This window comes from Falco biarmicus, chromosome 9 (genome assembly GCF_023638135.1).
Source record: "Falco biarmicus isolate bFalBia1 chromosome 9, bFalBia1.pri, whole genome shotgun sequence".
Taxonomy (NCBI): Eukaryota; Metazoa; Chordata; class Aves; order Falconiformes; family Falconidae; genus Falco; species Falco biarmicus.
The window spans coordinates 16,969,121-16,990,770 of record NC_079296.1 but is presented as its reverse complement, the minus strand read 5'-3'; the positions used below and the strand labels follow the sequence as shown (position 1 = coordinate 16,990,770).

The 21,650-nt window shown below is 44.8% G+C and overlaps 1 protein-coding gene across 14 annotated transcripts in view; it reads left to right on the top strand.

Annotated features, from left to right (window-relative positions):
• SORBS1 (sorbin and SH3 domain containing 1) overlaps positions 1-21,650 on the top strand; it is a 179,845-nt gene that overhangs the window by 104,662 nt on the left and 53,533 nt on the right. For 8 of the 14 annotated variants that reach the window (XM_056350927.1, XM_056350931.1, XM_056350928.1 and 5 more), the window contains 9 exons: positions 3,551-3,606; positions 4,845-4,910; positions 7,029-7,124; positions 10,105-10,224; positions 11,755-11,781; positions 11,940-12,055; positions 14,457-15,260; positions 15,833-16,204; positions 19,147-19,294. In XM_056350927.1, the coding sequence (XP_056206902.1) occupies positions 3,597-3,606; positions 4,845-4,910; positions 7,029-7,124; positions 10,105-10,224; positions 11,755-11,781; positions 11,940-12,055; positions 14,457-15,260; positions 15,833-16,204; positions 19,147-19,294 (1,759 nt within the window). In that variant the 5' untranslated portion in view covers positions 3,551-3,596. The remainder of the gene's footprint in view (positions 1-3,550; positions 3,607-4,844; positions 4,911-7,028; positions 7,125-10,104; positions 10,225-11,754; positions 11,782-11,939; positions 12,056-14,456; positions 15,261-15,832; positions 16,205-19,146; positions 19,295-21,650) is intronic. The other 6 variants (XM_056350934.1, XM_056350935.1, XM_056350933.1 and 3 more) reach the window with 2 other exon arrangements.

Genomic DNA, 21,650 nt, shown 5'->3' with positions numbered 1-21,650 from the left:
TGTGCCAGGGTTGCAGCTGCTGGCTTAGGCCCGAGGAATTTGTTACCTTTCATTGTGTCTGTGCTTTGGAGCCTCAGTCACGATGCCTGCGCCGCTTCAGGAAAGGCACTAACTCTAGTCTGGCCAGGAGGCACGGGTTAGCTGCTTAGAGCAGGCGGCTGGAAGGAGACACTTGGGGATTTTAGAGTATTTTAAAAATGATTTTATTTTTTTATTTATGTTTTAAATTTGTTTTGTTTTGCCTGATCTGGCAGTACTGGTTTCCCTGTTTTTGATGTTGACACAAGGGATCTCATTTTCGTTTCCCTTTTGAAAGTCCCTTCTGAAGAGCCGCTGTGCATCCTCGCCCGTGTGCCTGGAGGAACGGTTTGGCCGTGTCTACTGGCAGGTTTTGAAGGGAACTGAGACCAGCAGATGTTTTCAGGCCCACAGAGAGCCTGGCTGGCCAACCTGGCAGGGACTGCTCTGCCCGAGCATGTGCCACCCAAGCACTCATGGTGCACTGGCTGCAGCACCTGCCTTCCCCAGTGACAGAGGGCAGTGCTTCGCAGTGCTGGGGTGATGGAGCCCACCGTGCTGCCTGGCCAGACCCCCTGCCTGCTCCCAGCAGCGGCCGCAGGTGGCACTTCACCGTGTGGCTTAGGTCAAGCACCTGGGAGATGGGTAGAGTAACTGTAGCCCCAACACAAAAAGGCACCGAAACACATCCTCCAAGCAGGCACCGGGGTTTCCCCGATCCAGACAGCAGTTACCTCCACCTGCATGCAGCAAATCTGTGTGCAACTTCTCAGCTGATGAAAATCAACTTCTAACTGGAGTTTCTGGAGTTAGAGCAGCCCAGGCGCTCAGGATTGCTTACTCTCGCCCCAGGCATGCGGAATCCTTGCTGTGGATGGGAACCCACATTAAGTACGTGTTCATTTGAGGGCTTGGATAATGCTGATTAGTTTCACAGTAAGTGAACACTGAATGCTTGTTATTTTAATTGAATTCTGTAATTGCTAGTAAGCGTGGGGATATGTGGAAAAGTAATTTTTCTAGATCTAATGAGTTTGTACACCTCCTCCATATAATTTTAGCAATCTTACTTTAATTATCACTTTATTTTTAACCTCAAATCACTTCTTGTGAAAATAATTTGTCCTTTTAAGGCCAAATAATTGCGCTGGCTTTGGTGTGAATTCTTTCATTAATGCTTCTCGTAATGAAGTGAAGGCTGGTGCTTCAGATTGTAAGCAATGTCAGGACTCTTGAATCAAAAAGACATCACTGAAATCAGAGTTTTGTGGCAGTTGTGATGTCACTATTCCTAAGCAGAGGTGAGACGGTTTGAAAAGTATGGAGCATGGGGCCACAGCTTTAGTTGCTCAGATAGTGATGTTGTGGAGGGGGATAACAGCAGCACTGGAACCCAGCCTTTGCCCAGGCATGAGAGTTAGTATTTTCTCTTTACTCTCCTGAAAAGGTGATACGCCAGATTTATTTCTTTTTCCTGCCTTTTTCAGCATGTATAGCAGAGAATGCAACCTTTGGGGGATGCTCAGAGTGGAAGAAATGTTCTGTTGACTTGCATGAAGGTTTATGGTGAGGGCTCATGCTGAGTCAGAACTTCCGGGTACCAGCAACCTCTTCAGCTTCAGAATGGCTCTGATCCTAAAGCAGAGTTGAGACCTACTGCAGTATCGCCGCCTCTTGTAGTTTTCTCCCTGCCGTGTGGAGAGACTTGTATTCATCAGCGACTTTAACTTGTAACAGGTTTTCCATACGTAGAAGAGCATGATACTACTACAAACCTCCTCAGGCTGGCCAGCCTGTCATTTTAGCCTGTTTCTTTCTGCTTTGCTTGAACTAAGGCATCTTTCCATAACCAAAATGTACAGGGATCAGAAAGACCATTATTATTGAGTACGTTTGTCTAAATTTTCAGGCTGCGTCAACTGTTCCTATTTCAGGGTGCAGAATGGTAGGAGCAAAAAGCAGACGCTCTACAGGCAGGCAAAGCGGGGCAGCAGAGCTTTAAGTTGGGCTCAGCTTTTGGTGCTGACTGATTTTTAGACTGCACCCTCCACTCCACACTGTGCTTTTTCTGGGATCAGCTTGGAGTTAGGCTGCGTCCTGCTGAGCCTTCACCAACCCACAATGTATATCTTATGTGGATATTTTAATGAAGGAAACATTTAAATAATTAAGTGTTGGCGGCTGTTGCTAGGGTGGCATGCTGGAGAGCCCAGATATTGGCTGGTTTTACAGACTGATCTGTTACTATTTTTGCTTGTTAATTTTCTTTTCTTTCCTTTTGAGTATCTGTTGAACACGCTCATTATATTCTGGCTGGTAGGAAACATGCTAGTTAAGAATGGGGATGCTTGAGGCAAGAGAGTAAATTCAGTTCTCTGAAGGCAATTTCCACCTCTTACAACATCCCACTGCTGCCTCCAGTTCATGTAACAGGAAAACAAGTACCTCCAGCTCTCTTGTTTAGTTTCTTGTCTCTCTGAGCAATTTTCCCTTATACTTTAGACTGGGCTCTTTGTGCATAATTTCACAGCTTCGGGTACCTATTTCTGCTCGTGCCTTGGAAGCCATTAAGCGGCTGGAGTTTTACACTTGAGCTCGCTCTCAGCGCTCACTTTTTTTTTGTGGGGGTGTGGGGAGAAGACTGGAACACAAAATTAAAGGGTTGGTAATTCAACCTAGGCCTTTGAGAGCTGAGAGATCCTGGCAAACATGGACTTGTTCTGTAGAAACGCCGCTCTTTGACTACTTAAACCAGCATCTGTGGTGCAGCACTGGAACCTGTGTGTTTGCTGCAGACACCAGGTGCCTGGGGAGTGGGCGCTGGGTGTGAACAGGACCCACAGCTGCCGCAGGCTGGCGTGACCATGGAAAGGGACTTTTGTCTCCTCTGGTGCCCATCTGGTAATTTTTCTCTTGGGTTGGTAATTTTACTGTCTTTGGTCCCAAGAGGATTAAAGCTTCTAATTTGAAAGTTTCACTTGCTGGAGTCTGATCCTGAAAAATCAGCAGCCCCGCAGGACTGGAGGTGATTGGGGCAGAAGTTAATATGCATTTTGGCAAGTGTAATCTCTTCTGTATTCTAACATCTTTCAAAGGAGAGACTGACTTTGATCAGATCGCCTTGAAATCTGCCAGTGGTCTAAGTTGGGGGGTTTAGCTTAAAGCTTTTAGTCTCACTGAGATTTATTTTTTTTCCTTAAAGGTGTTGCACATTTTATGCATTAGAAGCTAGCCAGGTTTGCGCTTTGCCATATATAGACTCTTGGACTTTAATCAGTATCTTCAGATTTGATGTTGAGAATTAGTCTTAATGTCTGAAAATAGTACCTATATTGGGTGGAAATACTCTTGAATTTCTGATAATTATCAGCAAAAAACTGATAGTTGACATAAATCCATTTGGGTTTCGAAACTAAATTTCTTGAAGAAACTGTGACTGTTGAGTTTTGTGATGAATGTTCAGCATCATGTCCAGCGCTGTCTGGGCAGACATGGAACACAACATAAGCATTCTGCCTTTCTTTTTAAACAGACATAAACAAAACCCAGAAGTGAAAAAGGCAAGTCCCTCCACCACGATGAGCTCTGGTAAGTCTGTGTTGTTTTCCACTTGCCCTCATTGACATTCCTTTTTGTTGCTAGAAATATTCCTGTTTCTGATGCAGTCACTCTTTTTGACTCTTCTGCCCCCCAGAAAAAGAGTCAAAGCCCTTGAACGCTCAGGGAGTCTGACTGTTAAGGCAACAGCAGAATCCCTTCATAATAAAAAGTGTCCTGGCTTTGCATTTGTTGTTTTAGTTTGGCTCGTAATGCTCAAAAATTTAGCAGAAACATCTTGAGCTGGAGTAGGTCACTTTAGCTTTTTTCCACTGTGGAATGAAAGAATTCAAAATTATTGATTACCTGAAAAACATATCGGAAATAATTTGATATGTTTTAGTAGGGGTGAATGCAAAGTTTGACATCTAGATAGGAAAAATAAGCTGTTCAAAGAAAAATGAGGGACCAGGAGATGGGGGCTGGTTGGGAAAAGGCAAACTTCTGGGCTTGTCTGGGTGACAGGCTGAATCAGAGTGGAAACCAGAGCAGGCGCCATACTGAAGTGCCATATGTAGGACCCGGGGAATAATATTCCCACTTGATTTTAGCACCTTATCAAGTCTCAGCTGGAGTATTGTGTCCAGTTTTTAGCACCACATTTTGAAAAAAATGTGAACCATTTGGAGAGAGTCTAGAGGAAAGCTAGGAGACTAATCAGGGTCTGAAAAACATGAGCTGGGAATTTTGCTTAAGCATTGATAAGCTTCCATGTTGTGAAGCACTGGAACAAGTTGCTTTAGGGTGATGCTGGAAGTTTGTAAGAACCTGTTAGGCAAGCATTTGTCAGCAGGGAGAGAGGCAGGTTTGTTTTGGCCATGGGTCAGGAATAGGGATTTAGATGACCCTTGGAGGTTCTTTCCAGCACTATCTTCTGTCTTTCTCTGGATTCACAAGAGCCAGTTTTATTCATATCAGCTAGGAACAGTGTGGACTTGAAAATTCTCTCTTGAAAATGCCATCAGCGAGCTGGCTGCTGTATGCACATACAGAGACAGTCCCTGTTTATAAGAGGCTGCAATCCAGGTAGGCAAAGAGAAAGGACAGACACGGGTGTCATCCAAGGGAGATTTGTGTCTCCAAGCAAAATCTCCTGAGACAGTAGAAAATACTTCCTGGTTCATTAATCAAATCGTGCCGACCTGTGGCATCCCCTCCCAGCCAGAGGTTAAATTTGGTTGCAGAGCTTTTAACCAAAGAAGTAATCTGCTGCTTCATTTGTCTTGCAGAACACGAAGAAATGGATGTTACAAAAACTGTTGTCAATGGGCTGAGCACCAATGGACAAGAAAAAGGTGGGTTAAGAGCTTCAGAGACATCTCTGCAGCTCCCCCTGCATGTCAGCTGCCTGGTGTGGTTGATTCCCGGACATTCACTACAGCAGTGGTTTCCAAATTTAGTTTGCTTGGCGACTGGCACAAGAAAAGCCTTGTGCTGCACCATGCCAGTACCAGCAGCATTTTGTAGCTCAACAAGTGTTCTTTGTCTCTTAGAGGTGGCAGGCTGGATTTGCCCCTTTGTATATTTTTAGTGGTGTTCTGAGGAAAGCTGTGTGCTACTTGTGGTGCTTGTGAGCACCTGTGAATCAGTATCTCGGTGTGTTTAGACAGCATGGGTTTGTGGGTGCCTGTGTGTGAATCCTGCTAACTTCAGTGGGAGGTGAAGGTTTGAGCCCAGGGTTAAAGGGCAGGAACTAACCAATTAAGTAATGAAATTTAAAAAAAAAATTAAAAATTTGTCTCCCCAAACTTACCTAAACAAACCAATCGTCACGTTAACATCAGTAGGTTTGCAGCATGTTTTATAGCATTCAGTTTTGCAGAGTGATGCTGTGTGTTTTGGCAGGGTGAAAATACATGGTTGTATGGGTTGGTTTTCTGCTGGTTTCATTTCCTTTCTTTTCCTTTGATGCCTTTTTATAGTGGTTAGTATTTTGACTGCATTGTAGATGGGTGAATTCAGTCAGTTGCAAAGCAGAACGGAATTAGGGTTGTTTCCTAAACCACAGCCTGTTTAGATTTGAGATCTATTGTATTCACAGGATCTCCAGTGCTTGGTGAGAGGCATGGAGAACAGGGTTTGATTTGGGTTCCTCTTTTGTTTAAAATAATAATAATAATAATAAAAAAATTTTAAAGCAATCCCATCAAATTAAAAACTAATTTTAAGCTTTGAAAAAATTCTATCAGACTCTCCCATCATCCTTTTGCTGAGAGCTTTTTTTCCTAGGTTGATAAAGTCTGTGCTTTCCGGTTTGCCAGGGACCAGAAGGGTCTGCCACGAGGGCGGGTGTACACACTGCCGGGATGTCAGTGCCTTCCTCAGGCTGGCCCACTGCTCCCTGCTGGTGTGCAGTGTTGGGGAGGTGGTGCCTCTACTGATTCTGCAGGCCTGAGAGAGGTGGCACAGAATGTGACGAGGCACCTGGCATCAACCGGTCAATGTGTGCAGAAAGCCGATGGGTTTTAAAGGCGAAAACCCTGGCTCTGCAGAAATCAAGAGCACAACTCAAGGTATTCAGGTAGAGCCATGATTTACAAGATATTTATCTTGGCAGATCCTGTTGAGCTTCACTTCTGAGTAGTTTTGCCTTCGCCTTTTTTTACCACCACCTTCCCACCCCCCCACCCCCCCACCCCCTTTTTTTTTTTTTTAATACGAGTTCCACATTAGCAGCAATACAGAGCCAGAGAGAAGTAGTACCAGCTGGTTTGGACAGTTTTGTAACAATTACTAGAATTTTGCACAGTGCTGTGGATGGTTTTCCCCTGTTACTACATCTAGTATAATTAGCGTGCTAGTTGATGGAGTCCAGTAGAAATTTTTTCAATTAAATGTTTACATGGATGGATTTTTTCTGAAATGGATATTTTGTTGCTGCCCTTTGGCATGGGGCTATTTTCAAGATTATTTCATGTTTCACCTCCTTCCATTGCTGAACTTGTAAAACAAGTGCCATAAAATCCAGAATTCATGTAATGTGGCTAGTTTAATGATGCTCTCTCAACCTTTCAATCCTTGTTTTTTCACTTGGTTTTGTTTTAACTGGGCCATATTAATGTTAACTTAACATTTTTAGTTTTGCATGTAGTGTATCTCAGCTAAATGATTACACTAAAATTTGTTGATGGCTTCTAAAAACTAATGCTTCCAGATTCTTTGTGCCTGCAGCACAGTGGCAGTCAGCAGTTAGTCAATTCAGTAAGCACTTCTGTATGCTACATAAAACAGACACGTCCTGAGTTAGGGCTAACGAAGGGATATTTTTAACGGTTGCATCACTGCTCTCTGGACTGCTTTTGTATTTGAAATTTCCTGCTATTGTGTCTCCAAGTACATTAGAAAATTTTGTGGCATGCTTCCCAAACTGTTCTTCCTTTTTGGATGTGCCATTTACACTTTTGTGTTTGCAGCTGTTGGCGTCCCTTTATGTACACGCTCTATTTCTGCCGTTAAAATAATCCCTGTGAAGAAAGTGAAAAGTTCTCCTCACCTAGTGCTGCCTACAGGTATCTTCTTCCTTCCTCCCCCCGCCATGCATTAGTTGGCCATCGTTCTCTCTTCCCTCCCTCCCCTCTCTCTCTGTCCCTCTCTATCTCCCCGCTTCACCCACGCACTTTGGCTGGTTTTCAGCTTTATCCTCTCCTCACTGTTTCCAGAGCTGTAGATTTCATCAGTAGGTAACCAAGTTAGCTCTTGATGGCACGATACACTGTTCTGAATTATGCTGCTCCTCTGCAGACATAATTGTGTCTACTTGAATCAGGAATCATTGTAAGCTCTTCTACTAATGCTTGATTATGAATAATATTGTTATTACAGCCTCATTTTGAACAAACTCCTGATGAACCAAAGAATGTTTCCTGCATATCTGTAGTCTTTCTGAAAGTAAATGGGTGTCAGAGGTGGTATTTTACAGGTTCAAGCATAGTTCAAGCATAGTTCAACATTGGTAGGATGGTTTTATTTTTCTATACGTGACTTTAAATACATGTTTTTAAACACTGACTTTACAGAATCTTTATGTGGATAAATAAGGATATTAGGCTGTCTGTCACCCCCTCCCCAAGCACATGTTCTCCCACTATAAGCACAAGATTATTTTTGTACGTTGCTGGATTTGGACAGTCAGCCTAGCCTAGCTGATACGTGTCTCTCCTGTTCTGTCACACATGTGCTCTCTAGGACTGGTACAGTGCTAATGGCGTGTTTATTACATCTGGTGGGTTTCTGTACTGATGAGCGATACAGATTTTTGTTTTTCATCATTTCACCTAAATTGTGAGGGAATTCAACATCTTAGGTATTTGTCTTCCTGTCCCAAATTGAAATAGTCTGACGTCTTCAAAATGTTTTAATTTTTTGAGTTCAAAGCTTTTTTTCTTGATTCTTATTCTTTTGATTTGCTAAACAGGTTTAATATGTTGTTTGAAAATAACAAAAACTTTGCATTGATTCCCAAATTTGGTTCTTCTCTGATATGATGGAGACATTTATGGCATGTTGAACTCTGCTTCCATTTCTCTTCATCGCCTGTGAAGGGAATCTAGGTGTAGGAGCGTAGGGAAACAGCTACCTGCACTCTTTGTGGATGTCTTACTCAGGCGTGGTGACTCCCAACACACCTCAAAGTTACAGCATTCTTGAAACTGGAGTCCCAGAGCTTAAACCTTTGTCCTCTGGTTTGAAAGTGGCTCCGTAGAGTCCTCAGGCTGTGTGTTGTGCTGTGAGGATGGGAACAGTAGCCACAACTGGACTTTTGGGCAAAAGGAATCCTGACCCCATCTGGATCATGTGAAAATCAATCAGAGAAGTCAATTTCTATTTCACCAGGCATGTGGGTGACCTTAAGGCATGGTCAGTTGCGTGGTGTGAGTGCAAATGTGGTGTATTTAAGGATTAAGCAGCATTTGATATGTCTGTGTGGATAGCCTTTCCCTTCGCAGAGGCTGCCCCAGTGCTCCTAGATGAACTAAAAGCTGAACCGTAGGGAAGTATCCTCTGACTCCTTCTGTGCTCCATCCTTCCTTCGGTCCAGAGGGTGGGTCTGAAGCTGTGCCCTTTGCGACATCCCGAAAGCCTGGGAACCCACCTAAAAGCTTGGACTGTGGTGGTTCCAGCGTAGAGGGCTTCCGATGTGGGCCAGGTTTTTTTGTTTCTCCAGTGTTTGTTGAGCCTTTCCCCTCACCGCTGTTGTCCATCTGGCACTGTCCATGTTTCCCTGGGTTGTGGCCACCTGGGTTGTGGTTTGAGTGTTTTGCAACCGCAGCTGAAGGGTTGTAGTGGTCTATAGGCACTGTACTGGTGTGGATTTAATGGGGCATTTGTCTCGCTGAAATCAGCCAGGGAGTATCGATTGGCACAAGAGTGGGCTGTTGTCAGGGCAAGAAGCAGCAGCTTTTCCCCCTCTGTCCAGTCTGATGGCATAACTTTCAGAATATTAACAGTTGCTAGAGAGGAGCTGGTAGCATGAGCCCCATAAAAATAAAAATCATGTTGGTATTTGTGTAACACAGCAGATACTCAGCACCCCTTCGGGCTCACTGTGTAGTGCTGCAGTAGGACTGGCACCTCTGGCTGGGTAGGTGGCAGTGCAGTCTGATGGCAGCTGCAGGGAGGTGCTGTGTTTTCCTGTGGAAGTAGCTGAGATAAGTGAGAGACTCTTTAGGCTTGTTGTTTCTATAGGTATCTTAGAGGAAACAACTCTCCAGAAGGATTTGAAGTAAGGGGAGGAAGATAGCCTTGAAGTACTAGTTTGTTATTACTTAATAGGATGGCAGGAGGGAAAAAAACAAATCCATGGACTGAATTACACAAAGGTAAGGCTGCACAGAAGCTGAATCGGGCCTCCGCAAGGGTGCTGGCATGATCTGGTGCCTGGCTTACAGGGTGTACATTAAGCATTCTAGTTTGTGGGATTTGGGTTCCTATGTCAGAAGGTGAAACACTGCCATGAAACAGAGTGAGTGGCCAGGAGGCGGCTTGCAGTGCCCTGCCTTTAGATCATATTCAGCACAGTTAAAAGATTTTATCCTCCGGTGGTCATAAGAATATTTTTTTTTTCTCTTCCAGTTCTGCACAAAAGGCATTTTCAAGGCTTCAGCACACAAATCATACTGCTGGGACATCCCTATAGAACAGCCACACGTGTGCTTGTAGAATGTCCTTGCTAGTACAGTGTCTCCACACAAAGGACAAATAAAGCAAATGGACCTGTGAAATTTCATTCAAACACTTTTCCTCTCCTTTCTTAGCTCTGTTACACTGACTCAGAACTTACTCCTACATTCCTCAGTTACATGAATATTGAACTGCTTTGATTTGTCAATGCTTTAAATCCAGAGCTAATCTTCATCTGCATAAACATTACTAGATTGATTCACCCAGAGGCAGCCATGCTAAAATTACTCCGTAGAGCTCCGATGGCTCCTAATAGCTTTGTATCATCTGTTTCAATGTGTCTCCTCTGTGCATGTGCATTTCCTGTAGAAACGGATCCCACTAAAGTCTGCAGTGGAAAAGGAGCAGTGACCCTCCGGGCATCTCCAGCCTACGAAGAGAATCAGAATATCACCTCGCCATGTCCTCAGAATGTTGAGCAACCTGAAAGTAAGTGGGTAGAAAGTAAGCTGGTCCTCACAATAACCTCAAGAGGGGGTGGCCCAGGGACTTGGTGTGACTTTTTTTAGCAACGATTTAAAGCCCAAAATGCTGTAGCATGGTTGGAAACTGCTTGCAAGAACCAGACCAGTGGAGGGAGACTGGCTTCTGTTCTCTCCTGGTGCAGGTTTCATGACCACTCACTCATTGCCTTAAGCTTGTTTACAGCCCCCTTTTGCTGTCAGGAGCACCAAACACTCTTGAATTTTTTTTTTCTTTTCTTCTTCTTTCCCCTGTCAGGCCCATGTCACCTCCTTTTATCCCAGGCGTGAGGTGGAACAGAAAGAGGCCGAGTGGTGCTACTGCCACAGCAGCATTCACTTAGGTTGTCAAGGGAGCGGGGATAGCGTCCCAGACAGACAGTGTCCCCACAGAGCTCTGCCATCTTTCAATAGCAGACGTGTAATTACTTAATTGAAGGAGACGGGCAAAGCATAACAAACCTGGCCAGTGCCGTGGGTCTGGCAGAGAGGAAGAACTCCCAAAGGCAAGATGCCGCTGAGGGAGGAGGGGGTCAAACTTACTCTTGAAAGCAAAGCATACATGGTTTCTAACCGTATTGTTGCAGGAAGGGCAATTCCATTAATTCCAGCCCCAATGTACGGCTTTTTGCTCTGTCTTCTCCTCCCATTCTGTCCCTCCCGTGACCTACCCTCTTTTCATGCTTGCCATTCTCTGTTTCTTCACTCCTACCCCCCACCATTGCCTCTCTCCTTTCTGTTGATGGCTTCATAAATTTCCAGCAGCTTGAATGGCAATGAGCCCATTACTATGGAAATCAGCTCATTAATACTTCCTTTGCTTATTCTCTCAGTCGCTTTATGAAATGTACTTTGGAGATGGAGGAGCTTTTTGCATTTAACTTAAACAGCAAAAGGAGTAGCGGGGTGGGGAGGAGCCCAGTGGGAGGTGGGTAAATAAGTGATGAGACCAGTGCATCGAGCTGCAGGGACTGGGTTGTAAAGTGACATATTTTATAATTCCCTTCACTTAGTCTATAAAACCTGATCTGTTTGTTGGCATTTCTTTATCTCAGTTAATCATACGTAGCAATGTTGATAAGGAAAGATACATCTTCATAGCCTGTATCATGGCTAAATACAGGGTCCCTACATTTCCAGTAATTTGTGGTGTCTGGATGTCAAGATGCAGCTTTAGAAAGTAGCTAGCTGAGCTGCCTTTTTGCCTCTTGAAATAGGAATGTCAATGAACAATTGTTTCTTCATTGCTCTGAATGAATTGCCTTGTGTTTACAAAGGTCAGAAACAAGGAGGGCATCATGTTTAGGGCTGGTCTCTATGGTAATTAGGCAGCCTTGTCAGAAAGCATTTTATGTGTGAAATGAAGTAGCTGGACTCTTAACTTCAATTGGTACATGTTATCTATAAATGTAATGGTTTGTTTTTGTCCTCTTTCTTTTCCGCTGTGCCTGTCCTCTGCCCCAACCTCTTCCATCCCTCCTCTCTGTGAAACGCTTAGGTCTGGAGCCAGAAAACCCAGAAACAGGTACAAACATTGGCTGTTTATGTGTTGTTTTCTTGGAAGTATTTCTTGTTGCCTGGGGGTGGGGGTGGGGGGGAAGGAAGAAAAGAGTCCCCTCCTTTCACTCATCCTGTAGCTGGAGAGGGAATCCTCTGTGATCTGAGTTTTCCTTCCCCTCGTAGATGAATGGAGGTCATCATCTAACACCGATGCCAATGGGGATGCCCAGCCATCTTCTCTGGCTGCCAAGGGTTATAGGAGCGTGCGTCCGAACCTTTCCTCAGACAGCAAGCCACAGGTAAGCCTTTTTTCTGTGACCCTGAGGGTGATCTTCTGGGTTCAAGCACTGGATTCATGGTCAGGAGTCCTGGGTTGAACTCCAAACTTTGCTGCAGACTCGGGTAAGTTGCTGTGCCTCAGCTTTTCCTACCTTTAAAATGGGGGCAACACTGATGTCAGCAGAGTGCTGTGGAGCTCGTGAGTTCAGACACGCCACAGTGTTTCCTTGGTGGATGAAGGAGGAGGATGACATGCTGTTTGTTTGCAAGAAAAAAGGTGAAGTAGTCATCTGTTACTGTTCTGTCTTTTATGTTGGTCATTTCCTAGAAGTTCCTATAGGCTGAAAGTGGAGTTACATGCTATGTTAAAAAAATGATGGGGAAACACCTTTCAGTTTTAGCACTGTAACTGATACAAGCCAACAAGGGAAAGGTTATTTGTACCTGAAGGTAAATTGTTGAAGTCAGTCTGTTAAGAGAAGTGTAACTTCATCCTTTTCCTTTTGGGTGGTCAGTCTGCACAGAAGCAGTCTAAAAGTTGATAAGGAAACCCTTTGCTAGAAACTGCTTTCTTATGTGAAACAGAGTCCCTTTGTAGCCTTGGTCCCTATCAGGGTGACTGCTTTGGTCATCAGGGACCCATAGCAATGCTGCAGAACAGGCGCCGTCCCTGAAATCATAAGTGAAAGTGGCAGAAGGCACAACTCCGATGAATGCACGGGAAGGAGCAGCTCCCTAAAGAGAGAACCGTCTACTGCCCGATACTTAAAGCTGTTCTGTAGCCCCTATTGGTCTTATTGATGAACAAACAGAGAGTGCTGATGCATGTAGTACTACTTACGGCAGTCTCCAGGACCGCTGTCCAGGCTAAGCTGAAATGGAAGAAAATGGAAAACAGCAATCGCAGGTGGTAAATTAGTATTTCCTGATAATACTGCGTGGCAGTAAATTGAGGCCTCGCCTAACCTAGGGAGGTATTGTGGCATTCTGAAGTCTCCAGACTGAAACTACTGTCCTTAAGAAATCAAAAGGAATGAGCCTGTTCTAGAAGCAGAAGCCCTTCAGAAGGAACACTTACCAACCCACTTCTGCCCTCCCTTACATATGAAGGAAGAGGGGGAAAAGGGGCACCATGAGTACAGTAGACTATTGACTGCAGCTGTAATTTTATGAAGCTGTTCTATGTCTACATACATATAATGAGAATAGGTGCTGGCCAGAACCTGTCATTTTTGAGTAAATTTTAAAGGAGGTATTTTTTCAGATTTGAGTGTTGCAAGCTGTTAAGGCATCTCCATTCTCTGGTTTTAGCCAATTTTAGCATTGGTTAGCCATCCTGTGCCTACAAAGATATGACAACAGGCTGTGTGTAAAACCTACTTTCATAGCCTCCAGAGGGTTACTTTGCAAGAATGCACGGAGCTATTGTTCACTAGGTGTGTGTTTTATTTCTTTTCCTTTCAGTAGTTTATAGCTTTCAGCTGCTGACAACAAAGCAATAAATAAAATGAAAACCTCTCTATTGCTAAGTTACTTTACTTCAAAACAGTTTGGCTTTCAGAGACAATTTGCTGTAATTGGAGTTGGAGTTGCAGTCGGCAGGCAGCTGTGGAGTTAGCAACCTATATGTTGCAAAGGACCAAAAGCAGTAAAGCTTTTTGTTATTGATTAGAAGCAGGGTTTCTCTGTTGGTCATCTTGATTCTGAAGGCAAATTATTACAAACTCGGTTTCTCAAAAACTTTAATTGTTCTGGTATTCCTGAAAGCATTTTTAGGACTGAAAAATCCTGAAGACTGCTCAAGAGCTAGCTTTTAGGAGGAAGAAATGCTGACTTCTTACTTAGCCAGCTCTAGCAGGCTACAGTATTCACGTGACACCTGCTGTCATTAGTGTTGGTGAAACCTCGCAACATTCATTTTTCGGCATCGCAGTTAACATGCAGAGATGGCCTAGAGCTCTGAATTTGGCTTTGCCATTCAAATCTCCCCAGTGCTGGCAAGTATTTACTGACAGAGGCATGAGCCTGGGATTAGTTGGCCAGGATGTTAAATCTTGCCTGTGGCTTTCCCGGGGGCACGGTGGGTGTTGCTGCGCAGGCCTCGAAACAATGCAGCACTGAGATTTATGTAGCCCAGAGAGAGAAACGTGTAGGCAGGGACTTGGGAGCTGGGCAGAGTTTGTGTGCCGCAGTGAGCAGTGCTGAGGAAGAGAGAATGTGCGCAAAGATGTACGTGAGTGAGTGCTGCGCTGGCCTTCCAGATACTGTATTTGCTTTTTGTTCTTGCTGTATTAAAACCTGCTTAACCCAAGTCTAATGACAGAATTAATTCTTCAAATTTATTTATTTTTTTCCTTCCTTTTTCCTTTCATTTGGTGCTGCTTCCTCTCTCCCTCTCTTCCTTCTTGACTGCCTGGGCAGGCCCTTGCTCCTCCCCGTCCTCCTCTTCCCAAAGAGGAGAGCTTTGCATGGCGTCCTCGCACTGACACTAAAGTGACCAACCTGTTGCCCGTGCCCATCATGGACTGCGTGTACCTGAATGCGCCCAAGCCTTATACACAGCGTGCATCACCAAACACCAGTGCACGGTGTTATTTCTCATCACCGACCCCCTACGGGGCCATTCCCCGTGGGAAGCAAGGCTTGCCAGCAGGGCATTCTCTCTCTTCAGGCCCCAAAGATGAGATGCATGCTGGGCGGCCTCTCTTGGAAAGTCGCTCCTCGTTGGATGCATCATCCATACAACGCAACCCTGACAGGGCAGATCCCAGTAAGGCTGGAATGAATTCCAGTCATGAGACGAAGGCGGATAAAAAGGTCACCAAACTATATGTAGCTTGTTTATCTAACAGCACTTGCTCAGCTGCATCTGAAAATTCCACTGGCACCACACATGACCCAGCAGCCAGCACCAGTTTGGGTGCTGAGCTCACTGAGGCACCAGCCACCGACATTGTTTCCTCTGTAACAGATACTGGAAAGTCTCTTCCTGCTCCTCCTCCTCCTCCTGTTCCTCCCAGGCCGTACTTTTACATTGTCCTCAGTAAAGACGCAGTTAGTTATGGTGCGGGCCAGCCCTCCTGGACTCAGTCGTCACCTCCGCAGGCTGTGAGGGACAGAGTGCTAGAGCCCCAGAGCACAGCTGCCACAGAGGACAGGATGAGAAAAGAGCCTTACCTTGCCCAGCAGCGACAGCCGCCGTACAAGGCGATGGGACGCAGCATGGTACATGTTTTCTCCATAACCTTGTTTTCTTTCAGCCGTGTGAACGGTTCTTTAATTCGTTACAATGTTCCCTTAATGCTTTGTTCCCCTTCCGCCTCATTTCTGAGCACTTGTTGTGCCACCTGAGTCTTGTGGTCTTGTACTCGGTAATACTTAACACCTCGCGCACCCCCCTCAACACTGATCGGTGTGTCTGTGCGTGCCTGGTGTTTGTAGGGGGTTGGTCTGGCTGGCGAGGACCTTTCTATTTTAGGGTGATGTGAAAGAAGCAAACTCTGTAATGTGACAGTTAGTGCTTCTCAAGTGATGGTGAACACAGAGCTTGCAGGGAGGCTAAATCAGAGCACAGGACTGGAGAAGAGGGGTGGTGAGGGGAAGGAAGATCATTGTGAAAAACCGTGCGCGTTCACAGGGGCCAGGGCTGCCAGACTGAAGAAGTATGTCTCCCTATGGAAAGAAAATCTGTTGGGGCTCTGTATCGTTTTGGGTGCATCCTTGCATGACACTGTATGGCTTCATTAGAATAAAGTGCTGATCTCCCCCATTGCATAACAACACCTTGTTTCCTACAGGATGCCACTGCCACCACCACAGCTCAGCCTGGGGTTATAGTAGTCCCCCTCCTGCAGGTTAATCCAGAAAGACAACAAGAAGGCAGCTCCAGCACTCCACCACCACCTCTGGTTCCTTTCGGGCAAGGCTCCATATCCCCTGAGACTGTTCCTCCTGGCTCACCCTTGACTTTCCCGACTCTAGACGATTTCATTCCCCCACATCTCCAGAGGGGTTCCCACCATAACCAAGCACCCTCTGCATCTGGCACATTACCCTCTGTTTACCCGAAACTGCCATTCTTCTCATCACCACCTTCACTTGTCCCTCCAGTCACGGGGGCTTTGCACAGGGGCTTGAAGCCTGAAATCACTGGAGTCATCTCACGTACAGTAAGCTTGCCAAGTACCCTCCTCGCCCTTTTCCTAAATTTGTATTCCCAGATTAAAATTATTTTCTCCTTGCAATACTAAACTTGAGAGAGGAGTGATGACTCACTCCCTGCCAGCAGCATGACAACTGAAACCTTGTTTACGTCCTGTGCTAGTGCATGCGTGTTGCCTGCCTTGTGCAGCTTTGAAATTTCTATTCACTTCTCACAGCAGTATTTGACTGTCTCCCTTTGTGCCCGTTCTGCTAGGTGATGCACACCTTAAGAGTCTTCACGGGATTTGCTCAGAGTAATGAATTCTGTATAAGTAGAATAGCTGCAACTAACTGATCTCTTCAGGCTCTTTTAATAGCATTCTTAATTGTGTTTGAGTAACATTTAAAGCAGCAACAGCAGACCAGTTAAAGGTTAGGGCTGGCTTTCTGTTCCGCTTGGAGCCACAAGACCTTATGGTCTCTACACAAATCCCTGCTGAAATCAGTATAAGATTGCTGCCAGTATCCAGTGACCTACAAGCGGTAATACCAGTTACTGAGCTTCCAGGTATGTAGGTGCTGTGGGATAGATGAGGGGGAGGGTGTCTTTTCAGTTTGGAATTGCTTGTGTTTGGAAAATTTTGAAGAATTAAATCCGCAACAGTTTTAACTTAGTGTTCTTGGGTCAGGTTTTGTTTCTTTATGAGTTCATCACCTGTTTTAGGAAGTCCTCAGGGACAAGGAGGAAAAGTAGCTCCAAGTTAAAGTTGCAGAGGAGGCAAAAAGTACCTGACCCTCCTTGTACTGGAAGTCGTACAACCACCGTGTTTCTTTATAGGGTTGCTTGTAAAGGACAAGTAAGTTCAGCAGAACCCTCTCCTCTCATGGTGATGCTTTCTCTGCCTCTGCAGGGGTCTGTCAAACAGGCTTTGGGGAGCAAGGAAAAAAACCCAACCCTGGAAGCGTTGAAAAAAAATGCATAGATGTGGCGTTTAGGGACGTGGTTTAGCGATGGCCATGGCAATGCTGGTTTAGTGGTTGGACCTGATGATCTTAAAGGTCTTTTCCAACCTAAATGATTCCATAGTACCTTCAAAAGTTCTCAGCATTGGCATTTCTGCTTTTGTTGAAATTGGTGGTTTGTATATGGGTTTTTGATGGAGCCTAGCTGCAGGCTCCAGAAAAATTCAGCAGGCAGCCAAATTGTAGAGTAGTAGAAATTATGTTGTAGGTGATTTTCATGAGATGAGAATTTTGAAACACTTCTGGGTGCATTGACTTAAGTCACATAGTCACAGAGCCATTTTCCACAATGATTTAAATGGTCTTTGCCCACCCGCTTTGGTGACTTAGCTGGAGCTGCTGAGCCTATCCTGATCTGACATCCTTCTGCTCTGAGGGTTTCTTTATAGTTCAGTTCTCAAGTGAAGCTCAAACCCAACTCTCTCATACTTCTGCCTGACTCCCACTCCTTTTCCTAAATTGTGTTGTTTGGAATATTATCACAGCCAGCAAAACGGGGCTGGGGCTTCCCTCAGGGACATCTGTTTCTGAAGACCATTGATTCTTTTCTGTCCTCATGGAATGTCTGTGGCCTGCTGAGATGCTGCTTGGAGCAAGATCCCCTCCATCCAGCAGAACAGGGTTGTTCTTCCCTGATTCCCCTCTCGGTTGGAGAGACTTGTAGGTGCTTGTTCTGATAATGGCCAGTTCTCAGTATGATTTATCTCTCGGTGCTGGTGCCTCGCCTTGCTCCAGCCCCTGTTCAGCCCCCTGCCTGATCTTGTACGTCCTTTCCCTAGGCACTGGTGGATATGAAGGGCACAGAATTGCATTTGGCCAGAAGAGCCAGAAGTAGGGATTCTTCTGAGGCAATATTCTGTGCATATTCAGGTTTTTTACAGCAATGAAAATCCTCCTGAATGCTCAGCTCCATTTTGCGGGCCAGAGCCCTGCAGCATTTTAGTCTGACAGTGGAGTAACAGGAGTGCAGGCATCTGGTATGCTGTTCCGTGCTCTGTTTGGATGCTCGTTCCCCATTAATGGTAATTGTGTGTCCAAATTCCTTAAGAAGCTTAAAAAATCTCAGCCTAAACTGGCACACACAGTCTTAGTCATCGTCCCTTCTTTATCTCTTCCCCTTACTGCCAACAAAAGCCTGGCACCCCTGGACTGAGACTTTTCAAAGATGACCCAAAGTCTCCCTCCTGCCACAGCCGGTGTTTGCACAGAACCTCCAGGGCTGTGGTGATACCAGAGGTGGGTTTGAAATAAGCAAATAATGGAGCTGGGTGCCTTAGAGGAGCAAGAGCGGCTTGCTGTTGGTTCTCCAGCAGCAAAGCCATGTTGAGTATCTTCCTTGCTAGACTCCTACTTCTTACCTTCTATCAGTTTTGGGTGGTTTTGGTTTTTATTTCATTATTTTAACGAGGTAGGTGTCACACTGTCTCCTGAGTGATGGTGCTAACCTTATTCCTCAGACCTTCCTTATCAAACCAGCTGCAGTAATAACGTTTCACTCCAGAATTGCATGAATTTTGCATGTCTGACTTCTTGCTATGAAAGGAATACTTTTAAAACAAAAGTTTGTGTCTGTATCTGTCAGGGGAAAGATGTCTGTGTCTTGCCCCCAACAAGATTTGCTCATTTCTGGTACCCTGTGTTTGATCCAGAGCGTCTGCCAGATTAATTTAGTGCCTCCTTTTGGGGTTGGAGTTGTGAAACCCAACACCAAATAATTATAGTACTGCCTTAGCAAACTAATTGCATTAACAACAAGCAGGGTATGTACAAGGAGCAGGGTAATGCTCACGCTTGTGCCTTTTTTACTAAAATTTGCTGTGATTATGCTTCTCATTCAGCTTAAAATGGGGTTTTGTTGTTGTTGGGTTTTTTGCACGCCACCCTAGATTTTGCCAGTGTAGCAGCCTTCTGCATGCCGCTAATGACGTGTTGCTCTCCTTTTTAGGACCCAGGTTCTGTGCTAAATGAGGTGCCCCAGCCTGGCGCTGGCACTGATTATCCAACCTCCTTCACTTCAATCAACAAGTCTTCCTCTGCCTATCCCTCTACCACAATTGTCAATCCCACTATTGTCCTCTTGCAGCACAATCGAGGTAAGGAGACTTGCGTATAGATATTTGTGGCTCAGGGTGAGCAACCTGTTACGCTATGAGGAACTGGAGAATGTGTGTGCCGTGGGTGATTAAGTCCAGACTACTAAGAGCTAACAAAGCTGCCTCCAGAAAGTTGTAGTGACTGGAGCACACAACAGGCAAGTAAGAGGTTAGAGGCATGGGATGATGCCTACTTTTTCCTAATTAAAACCTGTGGAGAAGCCACTCTAGGTTGGGGGAGAGGCTTATAACTGGGCTCTGGGCATACGAGTAAGTTATTATAGGGTAAGTTCTTATCCCTCATCAGGATTCCTCTTACGGTGGGAAAGGGTGGATGCTCACATCTGTCTGTCGGTAGGAGCAAGGTAGCTTGCCTTAGGTTCTCCCTCCTTGGAAAAGGGGATATGTTCTCAGCTCCTGCAGTGTGAAAGCAGAGCAGCTGTGTTTTCAATTACTGTGGGGAGATGTGACCTCTGAATTCTCAGCAGTTCACCCAGTAGTAACTAACCCCTTTGCTCGTAAGCGTGAGCTCGGCGATTTGTTCCTCTGTCCGTAATTGGATCGACTCAAACTCGTACTGCAGCAGTCCTCAAGCTCTGGATTTGTGTATGAACAAAACAGCCTTGTTTGAGCACTCCCGTGTTTACTGATCTAAGCCTTTCTCTGCCTCACAGCAGCTCTTCTGAGTGGATAGTTTCATCTCTTTACCTCTGGCATCAGAGGGAAACTTTACTTCTCCTTTTTAGTTCTCCTGATGGCTGGCATTACCCCAGCTCCCAGTTCCATTTTGCATCACTAAAGACCGGCTCACAAAGAGCCACACAGATGCAGTCCAATTTGCCTTGGTTTCCAGTGGACTCTGGAAACTCGAGGGCAGGCAGATTCAAACCTACAATGCTACAACTTTTTGCAAAGAAAAAAAAGAAAATAAAATCAGAAAACAGAGGTAAGGCCTGTGCTCCTCATACTGTGTGCACAGGTGTGCACTGACGTGCTCCTTTGCAGCCCCTCATGGGTTGGTTTTTTTACAGTGCCTTTTTGAAATGGACTCCAGTCTTTGACCCTGAAGATAGCATCCTCACTGTAGCCCAGCTGATTGTAGGGGTAGCAGTGGGTTATCTCTTCCTTTTTGCCAGCATCTGGAGCAGCTTGGCTTATGTGCGTTTGAATGAGGGTATCTGGATTCCTCAACTGCTTCAAGAGGAGAAAATAGTATGTGAGGCAGCCTTTTTTTGTCTCAAAGCTTTTTGTTAAGTTTCTTGAGGTAGGATACTCTTTTGGTTGTTTCTTGCATTCAATCTGTAACCTGTACCACACGAGGATATTTTATCTCTGTAGATTGTAAGAGCACGATAGTTGCATCTGTATGTGATATATATGATGATCCACCCACAGGCTCCAAGGCAACTGATGCCACATTGTTCTGTGTGCTGATTACCTTCACAGTTAAGAATTTGTCCTGTCTGCATCTGTCTTGCCTCTGACAATTAGCACTCATGACACAGTATCTGATAGATTGAAGAGCCTTCTTTCATCACATTTTTGTTGACTGTGATATAGATCTTGCCTGATAAGCAACTTGAACGAGTTGTGAAGTATCTCATTCTAATGCGTGTTTTTCAGTTTTTATTAGTAAAGCTTATAATTTTCAAGAATCATATTGAACTGGTTTGACAAGGCATCTTAGTCATAGATCTGTATTGACTGACATTGCGTGTCATACTATGTATTTATTAATAAAATCTCGTATAAGTCGTTACAATATTTTGTTCCTGGCATTGTTGTTGACTTGACAGACAGATGCCCGAGCTATCATGCTGATGCCCCAACCATCATGCTGATGCTTTTCAAAGGCTGTCACAACATTTGCTTTCTTCCTTGTCCTGTGGAGTTTCCTGTGTATTCCAAGACATACTGAGGATGAATGTTAATGGTCCAGTGAGCTGCCCTCTCCATAACTGCTTTAGAGCAGGAAACTGCTCAAAAACACTTCAATACACTCTGTGTGAACGTGCTAATTTTCAAGCGTCTGACCTCAGTTGTTGTCATTCGGCATAGTCCTTAATTACCATTGAAGTGTAAAGTATTTCTCCATCAGGCAGTAGGACATCAAACTTTTTTCTTTTTCTTTTTTTCCAAATGCAGAATGGAAATAGTACTCAGATGTGTCATCTTCTCTGCACTCTTATGAACACAGTTCCACTGTGCTTATTCGGTAGAATAACTAGATCATTGCTAGGTTTTTGTTTATTATTCATGTACCTTAAAAACCGACTTTTGAGTCTGAGACATTCTGTTAATTCTTTTACTTCCACTGCAATTTTCTTTCATTTCCCAGCATGTGTTACCTACTCAT